The sequence below is a fragment of the Mauremys mutica genome, chromosome 12 (assembly GCF_020497125.1).
Source record: "Mauremys mutica isolate MM-2020 ecotype Southern chromosome 12, ASM2049712v1, whole genome shotgun sequence".
Lineage (NCBI taxonomy): Eukaryota > Metazoa > Chordata > Testudines > Geoemydidae > Mauremys > Mauremys mutica.
The window spans coordinates 36,320,231-36,342,240 of record NC_059083.1 but is presented as its reverse complement, the minus strand read 5'-3'; the positions used below and the strand labels follow the sequence as shown (position 1 = coordinate 36,342,240).

At 45.1% G+C, this 22,010-nt stretch overlaps 1 protein-coding gene across 1 annotated transcript; it reads right to left on the bottom strand.

The window, feature by feature from the left end:
- Positions 1–12,624: 12,624 nt before the first annotated feature.
- On the bottom strand, positions 12,625–20,546 carry LOC123345164 (olfactory receptor 14A16-like). Its single transcript, XM_044981856.1, has 3 exons — positions 20,507–20,546; positions 18,489–18,595; positions 12,625–13,586 (listed from the first exon to the last, which is right to left on the bottom strand). The coding sequence occupies exon 3, from the start codon at positions 13,558–13,560 to the stop codon at positions 12,625–12,627; it is 936 nt and encodes a 311-aa protein (XP_044837791.1). The 5' UTR covers positions 13,561–13,586; positions 18,489–18,595; positions 20,507–20,546.
- Between the last annotated feature and the right edge of the window lie 1,464 nt (positions 20,547–22,010).

The window sequence follows — 22,010 nt, the reverse complement described above, 5'->3', positions numbered from 1 at the left end:
AAATACCTGTTCCATTGTTACTTAACAAAGGTTTCTTTATTAATGACTTTGCGTTAAAGGGTTGAAACTGGGACGCAGACTGTGCTGCGTAGGGTGTGCAGTGATGTAAAGACCGCCTCTAAACTTGAGGAATGACAGGCTCCTGCTCCTAGAGCGGACCGCAGTGCCGGACTGGTTGTTTCAACGGAGCCTGCCATCCCTTCTTTTTGGGATTCTGTGTGCAGGGGCTATGTGACCTTGTGGCGGAGGAGGACGGATACAGATTCCTCTGCTGCGTGACTCTGCGGTCCAGGACAAGGACCGCTGCATAAGATCTGTAACCGCCCTCCCCCGCTACAAAGTCACGTCCCCCCCCACCCACACAGAACCTGGAAACCACCTCCCATACCGACCAGGGTGCCTACTGACTGCATTGTGTGTGTGACCTGCTGCTGATCCTGCCCCCGTGTCTGTACCCTGGTAAAGGTGACTGTCCTATGCAATTACCAACCCCCTTCCCCACCCCCCCTTCAAACACAGTGTTCTGTAAAAAAACATGACGGAAACAGTAATTAACAGCAAAGTATTTTTAATAAATAACTAGACAGTTAGGGGATGAAACTGGGGCTTGGGGCTTGGGTGAGTCAGGAAGGGAAGGACTTCTCAAAATTTAGGGTATGAGAGCTTTTGGGTACTTGAGCACTCTGCTGGGGTGCAGTGACATTTTTCACAGCCCCTGGCGCACCTCCTTCTTGTTATTTTGGGTGAGGGGGGTATGGGACTTTGTGGTGGGGGAGGGCGGTTGCAGATACACTGCGGGGGGGCTCTGTCCTCCTGCCTGCGGTCCTGCAGAACATCCACAAGGCGCCAGAGCGTGTCCGTTTGCTCCCTCCTTAGTCCAAGCAGCGTTTGAGTCGCCTGCTTGTCTTCCTCACGCCACCTCTCCTCCCGTTCGCTGTGTGAGCACTGGTACAGAGAGAGGGTCTCCCTCCACTGGCTCTGCTGGTCCTCCTTGGCTCGGGAGCAGCCGAGAAGTTCAGTGAACATCTCATCCCATGTCTTTTTCTATCGCCGCCTAATCTTTGCCAGCCTCTGTGAGGGGGATGCTGTGGCAGGTCTGGAGACAGTCGAAGCTGTGTGATGGGAAAAAGCGAGTGAATTCCTTGCAAAGATACATTTCTGTGAACAATGAACACAGTCTAGTCTGTCTCTGTGAACAAGACCATGCACAGCTCTTATCTCGTGCGCACTCCTGCTGCAGGCAATCCGGAAAGCATAAACTCTGCCCCTGTTCCACCCCATCGCAGTCTCTCCTGACCCTTGGAATTCTGGGTTGAGATCCCAGTGCCTGATGTGGCAAAAATCATTGTCGCGGGTGGTTTGGGGTAAATGTTGTCAGTCATTCCTTCCTCCAGGAAAGCAACGGCAGACAATCATTTCGAGCCCATTTTCCCTGGACTACCCTGGCAGACGCCATAGCATGGCAACCATGGAGCCCGTTTTGCCTTTTGTCAGTGTCACCGTATGTGTACTAGATGCCGCAGACAGAGGCAATTCAGCAGCGCTACACAGCAGCATTCATTTGCTTTTGCATGACAGCAGAGATGGTTATCAGCCATACTGTACCATCTACCATGCCATTGTAAATTGGCAAGGTGATGACGGTTACCAGTCGTATTGCATTATACCTTCTCCTGCTATCATAGGTGCCCCTGGCCGAGATCAGCCGGGGGCGCAAAAGACAAAACTGGGAATGACTCATCTAGTCAATCCCTCCTTTATGGTATCTAAAAATAGAATAATTCCTGCATAGAATATGGGGCAAGTGTAGTAGAGATCCAGTGTATCAGAGAACCAGAGAGCACAGCCGCTCCGTGTCAGATTATGCAGGAATGATGAGCTGCATGGCATTCACAGGTGGTGCTCCTGCAACAACCCCACCTGTTGCTTCCCTCCTCCCCCAGCCTTCCCGGGCTACTGTTGCAGTGTCCCCTGATTTGTGTGCTGAAGTAATAAAGAATGCAGGAATAAGAAACAGTGACTTGTTAGTGAAATGAAATGAGGGGAAGGCAGCCTCCAGCTGCTATGATTGTCCAGACAGGACATTAAGCAGTGTGGGGGAGAGGAGAACAGCATCCTGCTGCTATGACAGTCCAGACAGTACAAAATCTTTTCTTTACACATGAAGGGCGGGGGCTGATGGAGCTCAGCCTCCTGTTGCTATGATGAAGACGGTTAGCAGGCAATCTACTTATGGGCTGATGACGAGGATGGGTACCAGTCGTTTTTCACTACACCATCTACCGCAAGGCTGATGATGACGACGGATATCAGTCATTTTGCACCGTCAGATGTGGTCACCTCATCTCAAAAAAGATATATTGAAATTGGAAAAGATTCCAAAAGGGCAACAAAAATGATTAGAGTTATGGAACGGCTTCCATATTAGGAGAGATTAATAAGATTGGGACTTTTCATCTTGGAAAAGAGATGACTAAGAGGAAACGTGATTGAGGTTTATAAAATCATGACTGGTGTAGAGAAAGTAGATAACGAAGTGCTGTTTACTACTTCTCATAACACAAGAACTAGGGGTCACCAAATGAAATTAATCGGCAGCAGGTTTAAAACAAATAAAAGGAAGTATTTCTTCATACAGTGAACAGTCAGTCTGTGGAACTCCTTGCTGGAGGATGTTGTGAAGTCTGAGATCATAACGGGGTTCAAAAAAGAAGTAGATACATTAATGGAGGATAGGTTCATCAATGGCTATTAGCCAGGATGGGCAGGAATGGTGTCCCTAGCCTCTGTTTGCCCGAAGCTGGGAATGCGTAACAGGGGATGGATCACTTGATGATTACCTGTTCTGTTCTTTCCCTCTAGGGCACCTGGCACTGGCCACTCTCAGAAGACAGGATTTTGGGCTAGATGAACCTTTGATCTGAGCCAGTACAGCTATTCTTAGGTTCTTATGCTGCAGCTGTGGAAGTGGGGGCAAATCTCCCCATCCCACCCCTATTGTTGCAGGCTCTGGGTAATGCAGCATCTGTTGCTGACCCCAGTCAAACCCAGGGCACTGGACAACCCCACCCATAGAACTCCAGCATGCCCCACTCCTGGTGCTTCATCATGCCATCCTTGATGTGGTACCGCAGGCACTCTGATATGAGGGGGGTTTCTTTTAACATTGCCAGATGTGGGGTTTGCGGGGGAGGGGGGAGGGGCAGAAGGATAGAGAAATGGGGTAGGAGATGCTATGGTCAGTAGGGGACAAGGGGGCAGAGCACCCCATAGAGAAGGACCATGCCCCAGGGGATTCTGGGTTTGAGGTTCCCAACACCTCATAGAGAAGGGCTGTGCCCCAAGGGGATTTGGGATGGAAGTGTTATGCTTGTACAAAGCACACAAGATCTTTTTAGGGGAGAAGGCAACATACCGCATTTATTGAGAATACAGCAGTTAGCATATGCTTTTCAGTCACACATGCACACACCATGCACACTGTCCCACCAGTGGATGTTCTAGTTACCCGTCCGGATCAACCTCGTGGCCAGCTAGGTTGATCACGGGTAGGGAGGAGCCCGTTTCCGTTGGTCACGACACAATGATCCGGAAAAGTCTTGGCATGACAAACCCAAAGTTTCATGGCAAGGCACCCTGTTTATATAGTGATTTTCCTTCACTGGGACCAATGAGTTTTGCTCCGTCATGCTGTAATCAATTGTTGTTTGATGAGTGCTTGTTTTCTTAAATTGTCCTTCTCATTCTTTATCACAGCTATTTCATCCCCATTGATAGGTGCCTGTCTCAACTTTAGAGTCAGCAATATGCGCTCCTCTGACATTTCAGTAGAAGTGTGTTGCAGCCTCCTAGTGCCCTTGCATCTGTCTCTGGTTCCTCCCTCATACATCTGGTTCAGTGATGGCCTTCACACATACAGGCCTCATTCACACACAAAACAGAATTAATTTACACAGAAAATTTGGAACAGGTGGAGGGATAGCTCAGTGGTTTGAGCATTTGCTTGCTAAACCCACCCCTGTGAGTTCCCTCCTTGGGGGGGAATGGGGGTAAAAATCTGTTTTGGGATTAGTCCTGCCTTAAGCAAGGGGTTGGACTATATCACCTGTGAATCACAGCCCTAGCTTGCTGAGTGGATGTGTCCTAAAAGTGTTTGTCTAATTTAACCTAGCAAAATGCTGTCTGAGAGGGGTTATAATCACTCTCTGTAAATACGAGGAGGTAAACACCAGGGAGGGAGAAGATCTATTGACGCTAAAGGACAATGTCGGGAGAAGAAGGAATGGGGATACATTGTCCATGAGTAAATTTACCTTGGAAATGAGAAGAAAGTTTGACCCCATCAGAGGAGGGACGATCTAGAACAGCCTCCAAATAGGAACAGTTGGGGGCAAACAACCTAACTGGTGTTAAGATGTAGCTGTGTAGGTTTAGGATGGGGATTATATGACTGGGTTGCCAGTCAGAGCAGGGGATTGGACTCGGTGACCCAGGTACCTTCCAATCATTTCTTCTTCTGACAAACAGCAGGCTAACAACTTAACTGAAAACCTTCTCTTTTATTTGGCAATGTAACATTTTCACTTAACACTAGTATTTTGCTAAAAACAAATACGTTTGGTTGCCAAATCCTGATTTTTTTTCTGATTTTGGGTATCTGATGCAAAGGCAAAGTTTTGCACTGATTTTTCTTCTGATTCGCTCTTCCTCTCACTTAATTGACAGCTAAAGCCTTAAAGTATTCAAACGATAATTTATGTTTAGGATCTTACACTTGCTCTGTATATTAATCCACAACTATATTCAATTGAAAAAGTGCATTTACTATGCTGGTCACTGTGGATTTTTCCCCAGCTTGTGATGCATTTGATCCTCCGGCACCAGGATTCTTTGATCATTATTTTTCTATCTCCATTTCCCTACCACTGTAGTATCTAGAAGCCAAAGACACAGCTGTGTAAGAGCCCTTTCACCCCTCACTCTGAGAATGAATTGACAGAACTAGACTGAAACCTGTTGCTCTCTGTAGATGAGCTGTGTGTAGCTGACGTTGAACTTCCCTGACACTAGAGGGCTGATGCTGTAGAAGGCTGTCTGTCCATGTCTATTTTCTAAGGGCTTGTAGGGACTCACTCCCTGGGGCCTAAACAGCACAGAGGCAGAGGCCCAGAGGCAAAATGTTAAGAATTCATGGATTTTCAAGCCAAAAAGGAGCCAGTATGATCCTCTAGTCCAGTGGTCCCCAATCTTTTTCATCTGGCGGGAGCCAGACGATGAGCCACCGAGGACCCGGGCCGGTGGACAGCATCAACCGAAATGCCACCGAGAAGCGGCAACGTCAATAGATGTCACCACTGAACTTCCGCCGAAAATCATCGGCATTTCGGCAGCGACACCTCTGGATGACACTGCTTCTCAGTGGCATTTCAGCAGATGCTTCTCCGCTGGCCAGTACGCGTGCGCACATAGATTCCCCGGCGCGTGCCATGGCGCCCGCGGGCACCATGTTGGGGACCACTGCTCTAGTCTGACATCGGCATAGCACAGGGTTTAGGATTTCCCGCAGGGTACCCTGACTAAAGCCCAGCTTCTGTTATTTCTGTGGGCCAGGATTACAAAGGGATTTAGGCACCTAAAGATGAAGACAGGGACCCAGTAGGATTTATCAAAGGTACTACGTGACGCAGTGGCATCAATTTAGCAGGTTTGGTGAAGACACGCTAAATCAATGAGAGAACGCTTTCCCGTCGAGGTCGGTAATCCACCTCCACGAGAGGCAGAAGCTATCTCCACAGGAGAGTGTCTCCCTTCAGCACAGTATAGTGCGGACACCGTGGTAAGTGGATCTAAGCTACGTTGACTTCAGTTATGTTGTTTACATAACATAAGTAAAAGCAGCGAAGAGTCCTGTGGCAGCTTATACACTAACAAACGTATTGGAGCATGAGCTTTCGTGGGTGAATACCAACTTCATCGGATGCATGTAACATAAGTAGTGTATCTCGGATTGACTTAACATGGTAGTGTAGACCAGCCCCAAAACAGTTCAGATTGCAATTTTACATTTATGTTCTTAAATATTAATATCCCAAAATATGTAATTGAAATACCAAACTTACTGTGCTGCTCTTTGTGGAACTTGTCTCAGCTTGTGATAGTCGATTCTCAGGCATCAGAATTGTTTGGACATTATCTATCTATCTATCTATCTATCTATCTATCTATCTATCTATCTATCCAGCAGCACTTTGCTGTCCCCTTGCTGTATGTCCTGAGTTGCTGGCTCTTTCTGCAATTCCTAGCAGACCAGGATCTAGTACACAGATGGATGCTCCCTGCTCCCCTCCTAGGGCAGGCTTGGCTGAGAGGTGATGGACTAAATGGAATCAGGGACTGGAAGCCCCTCACAACTCTAGAGATGATCCCAGCTTGTGCAGGCTTCAGACATGGTCACAGCCCAGGATGTTCCTGCTCCGGGGTTAAACAGCTGAATCCGGTCTCCAGATCTGTGAGCCCAGCTCTGAGCTCAACACAGGAACAAACCATCCTGACAATCTGCCCTAGTTGATCCTAACCCCACAGAGGTGAAACAGCATCCACCCTGGATCTCTCATGATGGCAGCATCCCTGGAAGAACCCTTGACTAAAAACAAGGCAGGGCAGAGACTGAAAGGGTACCCTCAAGGTGTTTGCAGAAATAAAATATATAGCACAGACATGTAACTTGCAATAGCTAAGAGCCCAGTGGCACCAGAGCCTCAGTTGGCCTAAAATACCCTCTTCCTTCATTAATCCCACATAATTACCTCTGGGAGAACAGAGATATTTTTGTCTCTTGCATTGCACCAGCATCTCCTGGGATGCAGCCACCAGAGGTACCTGCTGCTCAGGCTGACCCGGTTGCTTCAAGCAAATTACTAGGAGGTACCCAGAGGCAAAGACTAAAAACTAAGGGCCAGGTACAAAACCAGTGGAAAATTATACAGTTCCATTGACTTCAGAGTAGTTGGGACTGTTTACTCTAACTGGGAATCTGGTCCTGTGATTTGAATGGAGATATGCTGGTTTACACCAGCTGGGGATCTGGCCCACCACAGAGTTTCAAATCTATATTCTTTGCATGTGAACCTGATCTGAAACTGATTCCAAAGTTCCTAACCTGTCTGCACTTTCTTATCTCTTTGCCCCTTGGGATTAATTACAAGTAAAGCTTTTAATGGCGATGGAGAGATTCATTTCTACTCAGGATAGAACTTTGGAGGAATTCAGTGTTGCTAAGATTTTCTGTATCTGATCTTCAGCTTCTGTTGGGATGAATGGCCCAGAATCTTTCTTTCTTTCTTTCTTTCTTTCTTTCTTTCTCAACATTTACATTGTTTTCCTCTTACTGCAGACAGCACTAAACTAAAAGGCTCATTGGGCTGCAGATGCAACGCTGCATGACATTTTGAAAACCTGTAATTCATATTAGCTGCCAAGCATGTGTACATTGGCTGTAGCTCCTTTGGAGTCTGCATCCATGATGCCTCCTCTCCAGAATGTTAATCACCTACTTCATGTTAATTATAAACTTCATTTTAAGTGGTCTCCTACAACATGTGTGATCTCCTTATTGTAACAATATATCCCCTCTTGTATTTAGCTTGGACACTCTAGTTCTCTTCTCTAAGACCCAAGGAAGAGAGCTCTGAGAAGTGTGAAAGCTTATGCCTTCCACCAGCAGAAGTAGCTCCAATAAAAGATGTTACCTCACCTACCTTGTCTTTCTCAAAATCTTGACAAGCCTTGCCCGACAGGAAACCCGTTTCCCACCCAAATTTACTATTCAAGTATTCTTCTGTGCTCTCTGTCTGGTCACCATGTACATGTAGACAACAATAAATTTTAGATGTCGATCTCAAAGTGATTTATCACGCAGGGTCGGTATCATCAGTCACATTTTCCAGATTGCACAGAGAGGGGAAATGACTGGCCTGAGGTCACACAACTGCTCAGAGGAACAGAACTCAAGTGTACTGAGTCCCAGTCCTTTAGTCATGTTGCAATGACTGAGGAAGGATGGTCCATTCATTTGGATGCTAACCTGGAATCTGCTGTTGGACTCTGGGGGATGGACCCTGACTTAAGGGGTTTGGTCAGTCAAACTGCTGGAAGCATGTGATAAGAAAACTTTGCTTTGAATGTAATAAAGTTTGTTAAGTTAGGCAGCATATTATCTTTATTTTTCTTGTATCCATTTCTGACTTTTATACCTCATTACTGGTACTCACTTCAAATCTCTCTCTTTGGAGTTAATAAATTTAATTTGTTGTTTTATCTAATCCAGTGTGTTTAAATTGAAGTGTCTGCATAACTTTTTAAAATAATAAGCGGATATATTATTCCCTTAAAGGAATAACCGACTTAATATATTTGGACTGTCCAGGAGAGGGCTGTGTCGAAGCAGGAGAGCTTGAGAGTGGCACCACGTAGCAGAAAAAAATGGTCAGTGAGGTTGAGACCACAATATGGAAGTCAAGTCACCAAGTGAGTAGGCAGAATCAAGGCCAGGAACCCCCATGTCCATGCAACAGCCACCAGCAAGAGGGAGACATGAGTGCTCTCAATGGTGGCGTATTGCAGTGGTTATCTGATAATCGCATAGTGGTCAAAGGACATGACAGCAAGGATGAAAAACTCCCTGGAGCCCACCAGGAAGAGGAAGTAGGCCTGAGCATGGCAGCTAGAGAAGGAAATTCACCATATTGGTCAATATCTTGGGGATGAGCATGCTGGTGAGCAGGCCCTCCAGGAGGGAGAAGTTGGTGATGAAGGGACATTACGGACTGGTGAGTCTGGAGAAGAAGGTCCAGAGATTCTGGCTTTGAGATTAACTTTTTATTTTACGTTAATACTCTAGACTCCAGAAGGGGAGAATAATTTCAATGCATCAATTGTAGGGCTTTGTTTGACTGAGAAAGGAGAGAAACTGAGGAAGTGTCAGAGTCTGACACCTGTTTGGTATTAGCCTTAAGTTCTATCCATAATTCTAACCCATATACAACAGGGATTTAACCATGGCTTTATCTTTAAATCTTCAGTGGGCCTACTCATGTGTTTAATGTTAAGAATGTGCTGAAGCGGCTTGTGGAATCAGGACATTTGCACAGAATATTCAAAGGAAGTGAGTTTTGTTCAGTGCAGATCCTCAGCTGATGTAAATGCTCAGATTTCTATTGACTTCAGTGGAGCTAGAACCGTGTATACCTGCTGAGGACTGACTCCTTGATTTCTAAGGATCCCAAATGTGATACTTCCATTTATTCACAGAAACGAAAGAGATCATGTTAAAAATGTATCCAGTCAAAACTGCTAAAAGTTTAAACAATGAGTACTTCTGATAAGTTGTTTGTAAATGAGCGATGGTGTAAGATATAGTCATAAAAATCTTTACTAAATAACATTTAATAAGGACTACTTATAGGACAATCATGCTCTGGACATAGACAATCATTAACAGGAAAAGAAACACAATAATGTTCATAAATTATCTATCTACCTAGCTAGCTAACATAATTCACAATCAAATAAAAATCCATCTTTATGACAAAAGGAGGTTTGTGTGTTAGGACAGGGAACGGTCCTAGGGAATGTGAGGGAGATTCCCAAACCTGAGCCATTCTTTTTGGGTGACAGATCTGAGTAAATGTCCCATATTGCGGTGTCATTAGAGCAGGTTTAGAAACAAATTGATAAACTAAACAGTAATCTATCTCCAGGACCTGATGGTATTCACCCAAGAGTTCTGAAGGAACTCAAATGTGAAATTGCAGGACTTCTAACTCTCGTCTGTAACCTATCATTTAAATCAGCTTCTGTACCAAATGACTGGAGGATAGCTAATGTAACACCAATTTTTAAAAAGGGTTCCAGAGATGACCCTGAGTACTACAGGCCGGTAAGCCTCACTTCATTACCGGGCAAATTGGTTGAAACTATCATAAATAACAAAATTGTCGGACACATAGATGAACAAAATTTGCTGGGAAACAGTCAACATGTTTTGTAAAGGGAAATCATGCCTCACCAATCTACTAGAATTCTTTGATGGGGGTCAACAAGCATGCGGACAAAGGAGATCCAGTGGATATAGTGTATTTAGATTTTCAGAAAGCCTTTGACAAGGTCCCTCACCAAAGGCTCTTAAGCAAAATAAGCAGTCATAAGATAAGAGGGAAAGTTCTCTCATGGATTGGTAACTGGTTAAAAGATAGGAAACAAAGGGTAGGAATAAAAGGTCAGTTTTCAGAATGGAGAGAGGTAAATAGTGGTGTCCCGCAGGGATCTTTACTGGGCCCAGTCCTATTTAACGTATTTGTAAACAATTTGGAAAAAGGAGTAAACAGTGAGGTGGCAAAATTTGCAGATGATACAAAACTACTCAAGATAGTTAAGTCCCTGGCAGACTGTGAAGAGCTACAAAAGGATTTCACAAAACTGGGTGATTAGGCAACAAAATGGCAGATGAAATTTAATGTTGATAAATGCAAACAAATTCTTTGGAAAACATAATCCTAAGTATATACATACAATGATTGGGTCTAAATTAGCTGTAACCACTCAAGAAAGAGATCTTGGAATCATTGTGGATAGTTCTCTGAAATCATCCACTCAATGTGCAGTGGCAGTCAAAAAAGCGAAGAGAATGTTGGGAATCATCAAGAAAGGGATAGATAATAAGACAGAAAATATCATATTGCCTCTATATAAATCCATGGTACACCCACATCTTGAATACTGCATGCAGATGTGGTCGCCCCATCTCAAAAAAGATATATTGGAATTGGAAAAGGTTCAGAAAAGGGCAACAAAAATGATTAAGGGTATAGAACAGCTTCCGTATGAGGAGAGATTAATAAGACTGGGACTTTTCAGCTCGGAAAAGAGGCGACTAAGGAGAGATATGATAGAGGTCTATAAAATCATGAGTGGTATAGCGAAAGTAAATAAGGAAGTTTTATTTACTCCTTCTCATAATACAAGAACAAGGGGCCACCAAATGAAATTAATAGGTAGCAGGTTTAAAACAAATACAAGAAAGTATTTTTTCATGCAATGCACTGTCAATCTCTGGAACTCCTTGCCAGACAGTGTTGTGAAGGCCAATTCTATAACAGGGTTCAAAAGGGAGCTAGATAGATTAATGGAAGATAGGCCCATCAATTGCTATTAGCCAGGATGGGCAGGAATGGTGTCCCTAGCCTCTGTTTGCCAGAAGCTGGGATTGGGTGAGAGGGTGTGGATCACTTGATGATAACCTATCTATTCATTCACTTTGGGGCACCTGCCATTGGCCACTGTCAGAGGACAGGATACTGGGCTTGATTGACCTTTGGTCTGACCCAGTATGGCCATTCTTATGGGCCTATCTGACTGTCTGTCTTTCTAATCATATGCTATCACATACATACTGGATGGCATATGGAACACCAAATCAGTGCATGTGATGGCACTTTTCCACTTACACCAAGGTTAGAACAAAATGACCCCAGACAAGTTACTTACACCAGTGTTTATATTACTATTGAGTGTAGCCCAGAGACTTTGGGCCAGAACATCATCAGTATTATAGTGGTGATGTCAGTGGATCTACTCTGCACTGGTGCTGGTCTAGCTGAGTTGGAAAATATGACCCTTACATTTCCTTCACCCTCACTTTTTCCAGGGTGCTGTCAGCCAAATCTGGATCCGTGTGTGCACTGGCCATTGGCCAAATCCTGATCTCTTAGAAGTGAGGGGCTAGACCCCAGTAACTTGAATGGGATCCAATTTTGGCCTCATTATCCTGAGTCAGATTTTCTTTAGGAGACACTGGAAAAAGTTGCTCTTCAGAACAGCCTTTCCACCACAGCACCAATGACACAGCTTTTAAATAATAATTTTAGTTGAAGTGATAAAAACATGCCTCCCTGAGGTTCTTTGTTCCCCAACACATCATTAATAATACAATAATACCCCAACAATATAAACATAATAATTTAAGCAGGAATTCAACCATGCAGAAACCTCTTTTGCACCCTTTTATCATTGTGGGGAGCAAACCTTCAGTGCGCTCAGAAAAAACTCATCAAAGAGATGATATATGGGCACTCCTGTCGAACCAAACTGTCACTGTGTCCCTGGGCCATTCCACCTCCAAAACCACCTGGAACAAAGAAACAAATCAAACCACCAACCAACCAGCTAAACAAAAATAAATTAAAAAACAGAGAAACAAACAACATATGCATTGATACCTCAATCAGACTTTTCATCACTCAAAGTAAGAAGAGCCAGAGACCCCACTAAGGACTTTTGCTACGGCTACTGATATTATGTGCAAAGTGCTCATATAGTATGGTGATGGGTAACAGTATATAAACACTAGATAGATAGATAGATAGATAGATAGATAGATAATGATCTTATGTACTTTTGTGTAAATGTATAATAACTCTTTTTTTCTCTTCAGTCAAGTTTGTCTGGATTTTTACTAGTGTAAATACCATGAAGAGATAGCATGTTATGTTCTCATGGAGACAATAATATTGTCAGATAATTATATTTCTAAAGAAACACAGAATGATATCATGATCATATGGATATTTAATTCCTAATAAATAACCTCCAACCTATCAGTTTATTCAGTGCACCTTTGAGCTCCTTGTTCCTCATGCTATAGATGATCGGATTCATCATTGGTGGCAACACAGAATAGAGAACAGCCACCAAGAGATTCTGAACTGATGGAGAGCTGGAGATGGGTTTCAGGTATGCAAAAATGGCAGTACAAAGGAACAAGGAGACCACAATGAGGTGAGGAAGGCAGGTGGAGAAGGCTTTATGTCGGCCCTGCTCAGAGGGGATTCTCACCACTGTGGTGAAGATCTGAACATATGACAAAATTATGAAAACAAAGCAGCTTAACCATAAGAATAAACTAAAAATGAGAAACCCAAGTTCACTGAGGTCTGAACCAGAGCAGGCGAGTTTAAGGAGCTGGGGGATTTCACAGAAGAACTGATCCACCATGTTGCCGCCACAAAAGGATATTGCAAATGTGTTTCCAGTGTGCACTGCAGAGTAGAGAATAACACTGATCCAGGCACTGGCTGCCATTTGGACACAAGCTCTCCTGTTCATCACAGTCTCATAGTGCAGTGGTTGGCAGATGGCGACGTATCGATCATACGCCATGACGGTCAGTATGGCATAATCTGCTGAAGCAAAGAAGGCAAAGAGAAAGACTTGGGCAACACATCCAGAATAGGAAATCCATCTGGTGTTCATGAGGGAATTGGCCATGGATTTGGGGATGGTGACAGAGACGGAGCCTAGGTCTAGGATGGACAGATTCATGAGGAAGAAATACATGGGGGTGTGAAGGTTGCGGTCGAGGGCTATGGCTGCGATAATGAGAAGGTTCCCCAGCAGGGATATCAGGTAAAGCAGTAGAAACACCACAAAGTGTAAAATCTGAAGTTCCTGAATGTCAGAGAATCCCAGGAGAAGGAACTCGGTTACAGCGGTTTGGTTGGACATTTTCTTTCTCAGTACATCATGTGAGGCTGTGGAGGGAATGAGAAGGACAATGATCAGCATTAGAGTGACAGAGAGAATGACCCTGTTTCTCCTTACCCTAATACCTCATTATATGAATGTCAAAGGTACACAGAACTCCTCACTTGCAGTGATTAGGTATTGTTAGTGCTCCTTGCCTCTGACAATTAATCAGTCTATTATCGCACTAATGTAAATTGGATCAGCTCCTTTAAAGTTAATGGAGCTTTGTCACTTTACCTCATCTGAGGATTTGACCCAAGGTGTGGTTTGATAAAATGCAGTGTGAAGGATGGAACAAAGCACACTCCAAACCCAACAGTTTTTTCAAAGAAGGGCCCTCTATTGTGACCATCACCAAGCTCATAGTTTGGTCAAGAAATTAATAGATTAAAATGCCAACTCAGCCTGATTCCCACTTTGCAGAGCAATATGACATAGACTCCTCCAGCATCGTAAGTAGCAGCTCATCTGTAATGTTTCTACCCCAAGCTCTGTGCTTAGACGGCCGGCTGCCTGCTTCCAAACTGATTTATGGCAACAACTCCCAGCTGCACTTCTGCCTGCATGGAACAATGGACTAGCAGCATCCCTCCATCATTGCTATGTTGTATCGTTTACTCTGTGCATTGCGGTGCAGTGGCTGTCAGGACACCGGGGCTCTGTTCTTGTCTCTGCCAGTGACCTGCTGTGTTACCTTGGACAAGTCATTTCCCCTCTTTCTGCCTCTGTTCCCTGCCCCTTTCTCTGCTGTGTCTGCTAGGACTGTCAGGGCTTTCGGAAAGGGGCCGGGGGGCAGATTTTCAAAGGCATTGAGGCACCTAGTGGGATTCTCAAAACATCTAGGCCCTCAACACTCTTTGAAATCAACGAGTTGTGAGCTCCTAGGTGCTTCTGGAAATCCCACTAGGTGCCGAAATACCTTTGGAAACATGGCCCCATGTCTTGTTATGTGTAAGTTCTGCACACTCATTTACACCATATATACTCAGCCAGCAGCAGTGTGGAGCTAGGCCAGGAGCTCTGAGTTCTACTCCCAGTGAGCTCCCTTGAACGGGGTCAGGATAGATGGGGTTTGGATGCTTGGTTCAACTCTAACCCAGGGTTAAAAGGGGCTAGTTTGTATAAAACACAGTCTGGGTGCTATCAACTTTACTAGTTATTCAACTGTTACCTTCTTACAATGATCCCTTTGAAAGAGAGATCACACAGATACAATAGAATAAATGGACTTGAAATTAATATTTTGTCAGAGAATATTAATTTTCCCCAACTTATTTAAAGTTTAAGGCTGCTTGGAAATTTTTAGCTGTGTCTTTTATAATGGAGATTGTTTTTTCAGCTAAACAACAACAAATCTCAGACTCTGTCTGATTTTCTCAAAAATTTTGGGTTTATTGATTAAAGAATCTGAAAACTCAAAAAACAAGCATCTTTGGTATGATTAAAAAAAAATCCAGTTTTCAGTCGAAAGTTTTCATTTGGCAAAAATTTAAAAAAAAATAGATTTTGAGTTTTCAGTGAGAGGCAGAAAAATTCCTATCAGCAGTAGATAATTGATTAAACTGAGAGTAAAGTCTTAATGAGTTCATATTGTAATTTATATTTATCATCATAATTTTCCCCTGTATGTTGATCCCCAAACATATTTAATTGAAATAAGAAACTTACTGTGCTGATCTTTGTGGATTTTTTCCCCAGCAAATGATGCATTCAGTCATCCAGCACCAGGATTCTTTGGTCAATATCTATATACCACCTAGAAGCTAAAGGCCAAGGTATCTGAGCATCCTTTCACCCCTCACTCTGTGACTGAACTAGACTCTGAGCTGTTGCTTTCTACAGGTGAGCCATGTGTACCTGGCTTTGATTTGCAATAGCATTAAAGGACCCAGGCTGCAGGAAGGTGATTTATTCACTTCTATTTTCTAAGGGCTAGCGGGACTCACTCCCTGGAGCCCTGCACAGCTCAGCAGCAAAGGCCCAGAGGCAAGTGCATAGATGCCTTGGTGATAAAGCCAAAAGGGTCCTTCTGATCCTCTAATCTGATCCTCTGCCTAGCACAGGGCCTACGATTTCCCCAGGTTCCCTGCTTTCAGCCCAGCTTCTGTGTTATCTGTTGGCAGGATTACAAATGGATTTAGGCATCTAATTGATGGAGACAGGCACTAACTGGCATTTATCAATGCTCCTATGTGAGCTAAGTGCCTAAATCCCATGGGCATTCAATGGGAGTAGGCTGCCTAAACTGTTGGTGCTATTGTAAATCCTAGTAGATACCTATCAGCTTCTTTAGGTGCCTAAACCCCTTTGTAATCCTGGCTCTTGTAGCCTGATTTGGGGAGGGTTAGTAGGGACAGTGGAATTTATCCACTGAATTTAGATTTATTTAATAATTAATTTTCTAATTAATTAGTAATATTAATAATAATTAATAGATATTAATAATATGGGTATGGGTCGCCAATATGTGTGATCAGAAGATAAAGTTCGTCTTGAATCAGGCTTCACAGAATTTATACAAGGAGATTGGGGGTATATAACAGGAAATTACACTGAGACAGAAATAGTCAATCAAGACCTTTTATTTAAAATCAATGAAACAAGAAGTAAATGTAAAATGTTAAAAGCAGTTTGAGATTACAAAGTTACAAAATATCACAGTTCTTTAAGAGATATGATATGATAATACACAGTTCTAAATGCACTCTGTAGCAGTAGCACTAGAGTGAATTTCACACCTCTGATAGAGGAAGTAATGAAAATAGTTATGAGTTTTAGCCCTCTATAAACTAGATGCTTAGAGGTGAAGCAGAAATAAGAATTTGTTCATACTTACAACTGTGAAAGGACAGAACACTACGACTTATCAGTAGTTGACAGCTTTCGTAGGTGTAGGCAGGGTGAGGCGATGGAGAAAAGAAGGATGGGTGTATCGCCTGTCTAATGGTGGATTGTCACCCTTTTTATAGGGAGAAATCCTTCCTCCTATGCCCAAATTTGTCTTTCCCACATGGATACCTGTTTTCATAGGCTGACCTTTTATGTGCGTATGGATGACAGATATGTACGCATCTGCGGTGTATGTGTGAAATTTGTGGGCAGAAAAACCCCACTTTTCACCCTATCTAGGTGAAAGGTTAGCAGACATTCAAAAGGTCCCTAGACATTTTGCGTAGGTTTGTATCCTATTATTACTTTTCTGAGTAAGGGTCTTAAAGGTTGCTTTCAGCGTCACGAAGGAAATTGGCCAGGATGTCTGGCCTACAAGTTTCTAGGTATCTTGCATTACAGCTTATTGTAAATAATTCTATTAATCTATACAGCCTACATACTTTTATCAAAAAGACATTTTATACAGACCAACAGATTAATCCTCAGGGCTACACTCTGCATCTATTTTGTTGACTTCTGAGGCCTGAGCTTCTCTGCAATTCCAGAAAATGACAGCAGGGATTTGTAAAGGAGCCTAATGGAGTAAGGCATGTACATCTTGGGCTTCTAACTCCCTAAGACTCCAGTGAGAATTGCGACCTCAAATGATCGCTTGTAGAGCAGTCAGCAGTGGCTAGAGAAAGGAGGTCAAGACGCTGGGAGCTCCTGTGATCTAAGCCTGGCTATGCACTGTATTACCTCAACTCTCAGTGCCTCAGTTTACCAAAACAATTAATCTGAGGAATATTAACTGATACGGGAAGAACACTTCATAAAGAATCATTTATTTAGAGCTGATCCATGATTCAGTTTTGTTTGAGCTTTTAATGAATTTTCACAGATCTGGGTGAAATATTTGTCAAGTTATTTTTTAAAGCAGATTTTCCTTGTTTTCCACAAGAACATAGGAATTGCCAGAGACCAGTGCCCTGGGTCTGACTGGGGCCAGCCCCAGATGATGCACCACCCACATCCTGGAGCAAAGGTTTGGAGAGTGGGGAGATCTGTCCCCAGTGCAGCTGCTGCAGCATTGACTCCTTGAGTCTGCAGAGAGCCTGAGACAATGGCTCCGGGAGAGTGGAACTGCCCCACACATCTCCATGGCGTTTGAACTCCCAGCCCCACTTTTCTGAGGACCCCAATGATCCCACCCTATCGGTGGGCTCAGTTTGCAGGGGACAGGGAAGAGCACAGCAGTCCTGACCTCCTCAACCAAGCAGATACACCCTGGCTGGGAATGTAAGGACTGGGGAGACCACGATTGCCCTCTGCCTGGCGTCTGTGGGCACCTCGCTGATCCCAAGGGGTGGGGGAGAGTCACCCATTGTCTCTTCTGGAAGAGAGCAGGGGTCCCATGCCACCATCCCACCCACCACTGACACTCCACGTGAGCACAGGGTCAAGGGGGCAGAGCCCCATGCGTTGCCCTGGAGTGTCTGAACCCAGCCCTGAGAGTCAGCCTCTTTCCACAGGCTCATGGAACAGCCCTGATCAGGGAAGTGACTCCTGGAGGAACCATAAGGGTGGTTCCCTGTGGGTTAGTGGCTGGTTGGAGACCTGCACCATAGCAGTTTAATTCATTCTCTTATCTAATGTAACCTTCAAGGTTCTTGTAATCCATGCCAATGTCTCTCCCTGTTAAGCTCTTTGTCTCAGTGATACCTTGTGGCAATGAGTTCCCCAGGTCAATGGATTTATGAGCTCTTCAGGAGAGCTTCTTGAACATTTTCTATCTAAATGTTTTGTTGGTCAGAAAATGCCATTTCATCAAAACAAAAACTTTTCTCGGGAAAGGGTTGGATTTGATGAATCTTCTGATTTAATTTTTATTTGTTAAAGGTGCAAAAATGGCTGAAATATCCTGTTCTGACATTTTCCAGCTTAAAATGTTTTTTTTTCATTTTGATGTCTCAGTTAATTTATACTAAAGAAAAGGTGAAAATAATTAAAAAGGTCAAAATCAAAGCAAAACTTACCTCTGGAGCATGAGGCGCGTTGCCTGGTGGCACCCAAGAGCCATGCCTCAGCTGATCAGTTCCCTCCCTTGGACACTGGGGGCATCTCCGTCTTGTCCAGTCTTTGCCTGTGGCGAGAGTGTAGTCTGCTGAGGACTGAAATGCTTTAATTTAACTAAAGTCTTTGGGCTCAAGATGGGGCTAACTGAGTGAAGTCAAATGGCCTCTGATACACACAAGGTCAGAAGAGATGATTGACTGGCCCCTTCTGGCCTTAAACTCTGTGAAACTATTAAAATTATCAAACTAAAATGTTTCCATTGACCGAATGTATTTATTTATTTTGTTTAGATTATCTCTTAATCACTCAATGCTTAAACATCCGGGGTAACAGTTCCCTCATCACCCAAGTTTCTGACTTTGAGCATAAGCAATACCATCTCCGTCTAGGTGTTTGGAGTGATCCACAAACCAGAGAAGCTAGGTGTTCACCTGCATAGTGTTCATGAGGGGTCCAGTCTGGTAGGTGTGCTTAGAGGACACCTACTGATCTGGTCCCATTCAGACCCTGTCTGCCAGAGGCAGAGGAAAGGTTGATGACCTTGAAAACTTGCCCCATCCATCAATATTAGCTGGCCCAATAAAAGATATCACCTACCTTGTCTTTCTCTCATAAAATGTGTTTAGCTGGTCAAAATTTTTGAGGGATTATTTTTTCTTTGAATAACTGCATTTTAGTTAAAGTTAAAAATATGAAAAAGTATTTTCAGAAATTGTGCAAATTTTTTTCAAAGGACAACAAAAAACTGGGGAAAACCACATTTTATATGTTCAGCTCTTTTTATAAGGAAAACAAACTAATATTAATACTACTACTACTAATAATAATAATAATAATAATTAATAAGATTGAAATACCAAAACCTGAACATTTTCAGTTAAAATCTTCATGAAAATTTTCAAACATTGGAAAAACTGTTCTTTTTATAAAGTTAAATATTAAAATGTTTTTTAAATATTTCAAAAATAATTATAACAAATGTTTTTATTCCTGAACAACTCTATATTTTTAATAGTTGAAAGCTCTGAAAAGTGATTCAGTAAAAATGGCCTCTTCGTACTCAACACACAGATCTACTAAACATGTGTAGACAAGTCAGATTTTCAGCAACAAATATAAATAAATAAATTGTAAATACTGTTACTCCTGTCGGCCCTTCAAAGTCAGCACAGATCTGGGAAACTGGCTGGTGGCTATTCCTGGCTGGCATATTGGCAACAGAATTGTGAACTGATTTTTCATCAATGACTCCTTTGCGAAATGACAGAAAGCAGCAGGAGTGCATAGGGGTACATGACAGCAGGGTGTGAAGGAGACGGGTCTGCACAGGGGTACATATAGGTAGGCTGTGAAGGAGAGGGGGCTGCACAGCTTAAAGCTCGGTATTGCCCATAGAGCGTTTGTTGCTGGTGATGATGACAGAGAAGTTGAGACACAGCTTCACGCTCAGGTCCCAGACTGAGCTCACAGAACAGGCAGGTAGGGAATTAAAGTTTAATTTGTAAACTGATGAAGTGTCCAAATGGCCCGGATAATGTCATTTTACAAGCACATTTCAGAAAGTTGTACAACAGAGCCTAGAAGCTATCCTCAGTGAGCAGAGGGTGGGATGTCAAAGGAGTCTGGTGGATCTGAATATTTTCCCTTTAATAGCCTGTAAGCGGGCGGTACTCACCCCTACGGCGCCCCCTGCTGGTTCCCCTCGGAGTTTCCCTCAGTCCAGCCCTACTATCCCCGCTTTGCCTCAGTAGTGGCCACTGACAGTCATGGTCTAGCCCCACACCCTGGGGCAGACTGCAGTATCAGCCCACTCATCACAGGCAATAGGGGTTTGGACCTGCTGCTTTACCTACTCCTGGGTTGTCCCTTGCAGCCCCCAGTACCTCTTGCCCTTTGCTAGGCCGCAGCCTGGGGCTTTCCAGGCTGGAGCTTCCCTAGCTCCTCAGCCTGTCCCCCAGCCCTGCTTCACCCTAGGTACCTTCTCAGCTTCTAGCAGCCAGGCCCATCTCTCTCTGGAAGCAGAGAGAGACTGTCTGTGCTCTGGCTTCCCTGCCTCTTATAAGGCCCTGCTCCTCAGTTTGGGGCGTGGCCCCCAGCTGCAGCCACTTTCCCAATCAGCCCAGCCTCCAGCCGCAGCTCTCAAGCCCTGCCAGGCTGCTTTTCAAAGCCCTCAGGGCAGGAGCAGGGTCCACCCTGCTACAGGGAGCGCTCTGCCTGCTTGGGCTGCCCTGCTGGCTGGAGTGCCCCCCCCTTCTCTGGCTGCCTTGCTGGCTGGAGCTCCTTCACCCTTCCTGGGCTGCTGCTGCTGGCAGGAGTGCTTCTTCCCAGACTGCTGCTCCTGCTACAACTGCTGCTGAGTGGGTGAGTGAGGGGTGGGGGGGGCCTTGCTGGCCAGCCCCCACTCCCCCATCTCTGGAGGGAGAAGCCAGGACCCCACCACCACCACTACAGCTGCCACCTGTGGGGGGTCCTTCCTGCCTAGCCACTGGGGCTGCTAGAGAAGGAGCTGCTGCTGCTACCACTGCTGGGGCTGTGTTTGTCCTGGGGAGCTGCTGGAGCCTGGAGGAGGAGGGAGAAGAGGACTGAGAAGACCACCGGCTGCTGGGGAGCGCACAGGACTCTGAAGACCGCTGTGGAGGGGGCCTTAAAGACTGAGTAACTCTTTAACTGTGCTCTAGTGGTGGGGTTTAGACTGTGTTTGTGGGGACACGGGGGTGTGGCGTGGAGCCTGCCCCCTGGTCCATCTGTGTCCCCCCGCCAACCCCCACCACCACCGCTGCCCCCTCCACCACCCCTGCAGTCCCTTACCATCTGCCTCAGTTCCTGCCTCTGGGACTCAGCTGCTTGCCTGGCCTGCCGCGCCCTATTGCCACCGTTTGGGCCTCCAGCAGCAGCCAGCCAGCCATTGACTTTGCACAAGCGCTTGTGGGTGCACGCACCCCCCCCCTTTCCCGGACTCCCCCCTGCCCCTCTGCAACAGGCCCCCTAGCTTTGCCCCTTGTTGCCTGCCCCGTTTGCCCCTTGTGGCCCCCCTCCCCCGCCCCGCCCAGCTTCAGTTTGTTTGCCTGCCCTGCCCGTCTCCCTTTGCAGCTTTGTTTGTCCTGCCCCAGCCCTGAAGCCAGCCCCTTAGTCCCTCTGCCCCACTCCCAGCCTGGTTGCTCCCCTCCCTCCGCGGCCCCTCGCCCTGATTAGCCCCTCCCCTCGTGCGCCCATAGCCCCATCAGTGCGCTTGTGCCTCTCCCTTGTTTAAGTTGCCCCTCTTGCACTGCACCCCCATTGCTCTTGTTTCCCCTCCCCTCCCCTAGTGCAGCTAGAGGAGCCGGTTTTCGATCTTCTGTCGGTGACTACCCCCCCCGAAGTCCTTGATAGTCCCCGTATCTGCCCCCCCCCTCTCTATTGTTGGCACCATCCTCCCTGCCCACAGCCTAGCAGGGAGGAGTAGGTGACCTGTCCCTTACCCCCTCCCCCCTTTCTCCTGTGTT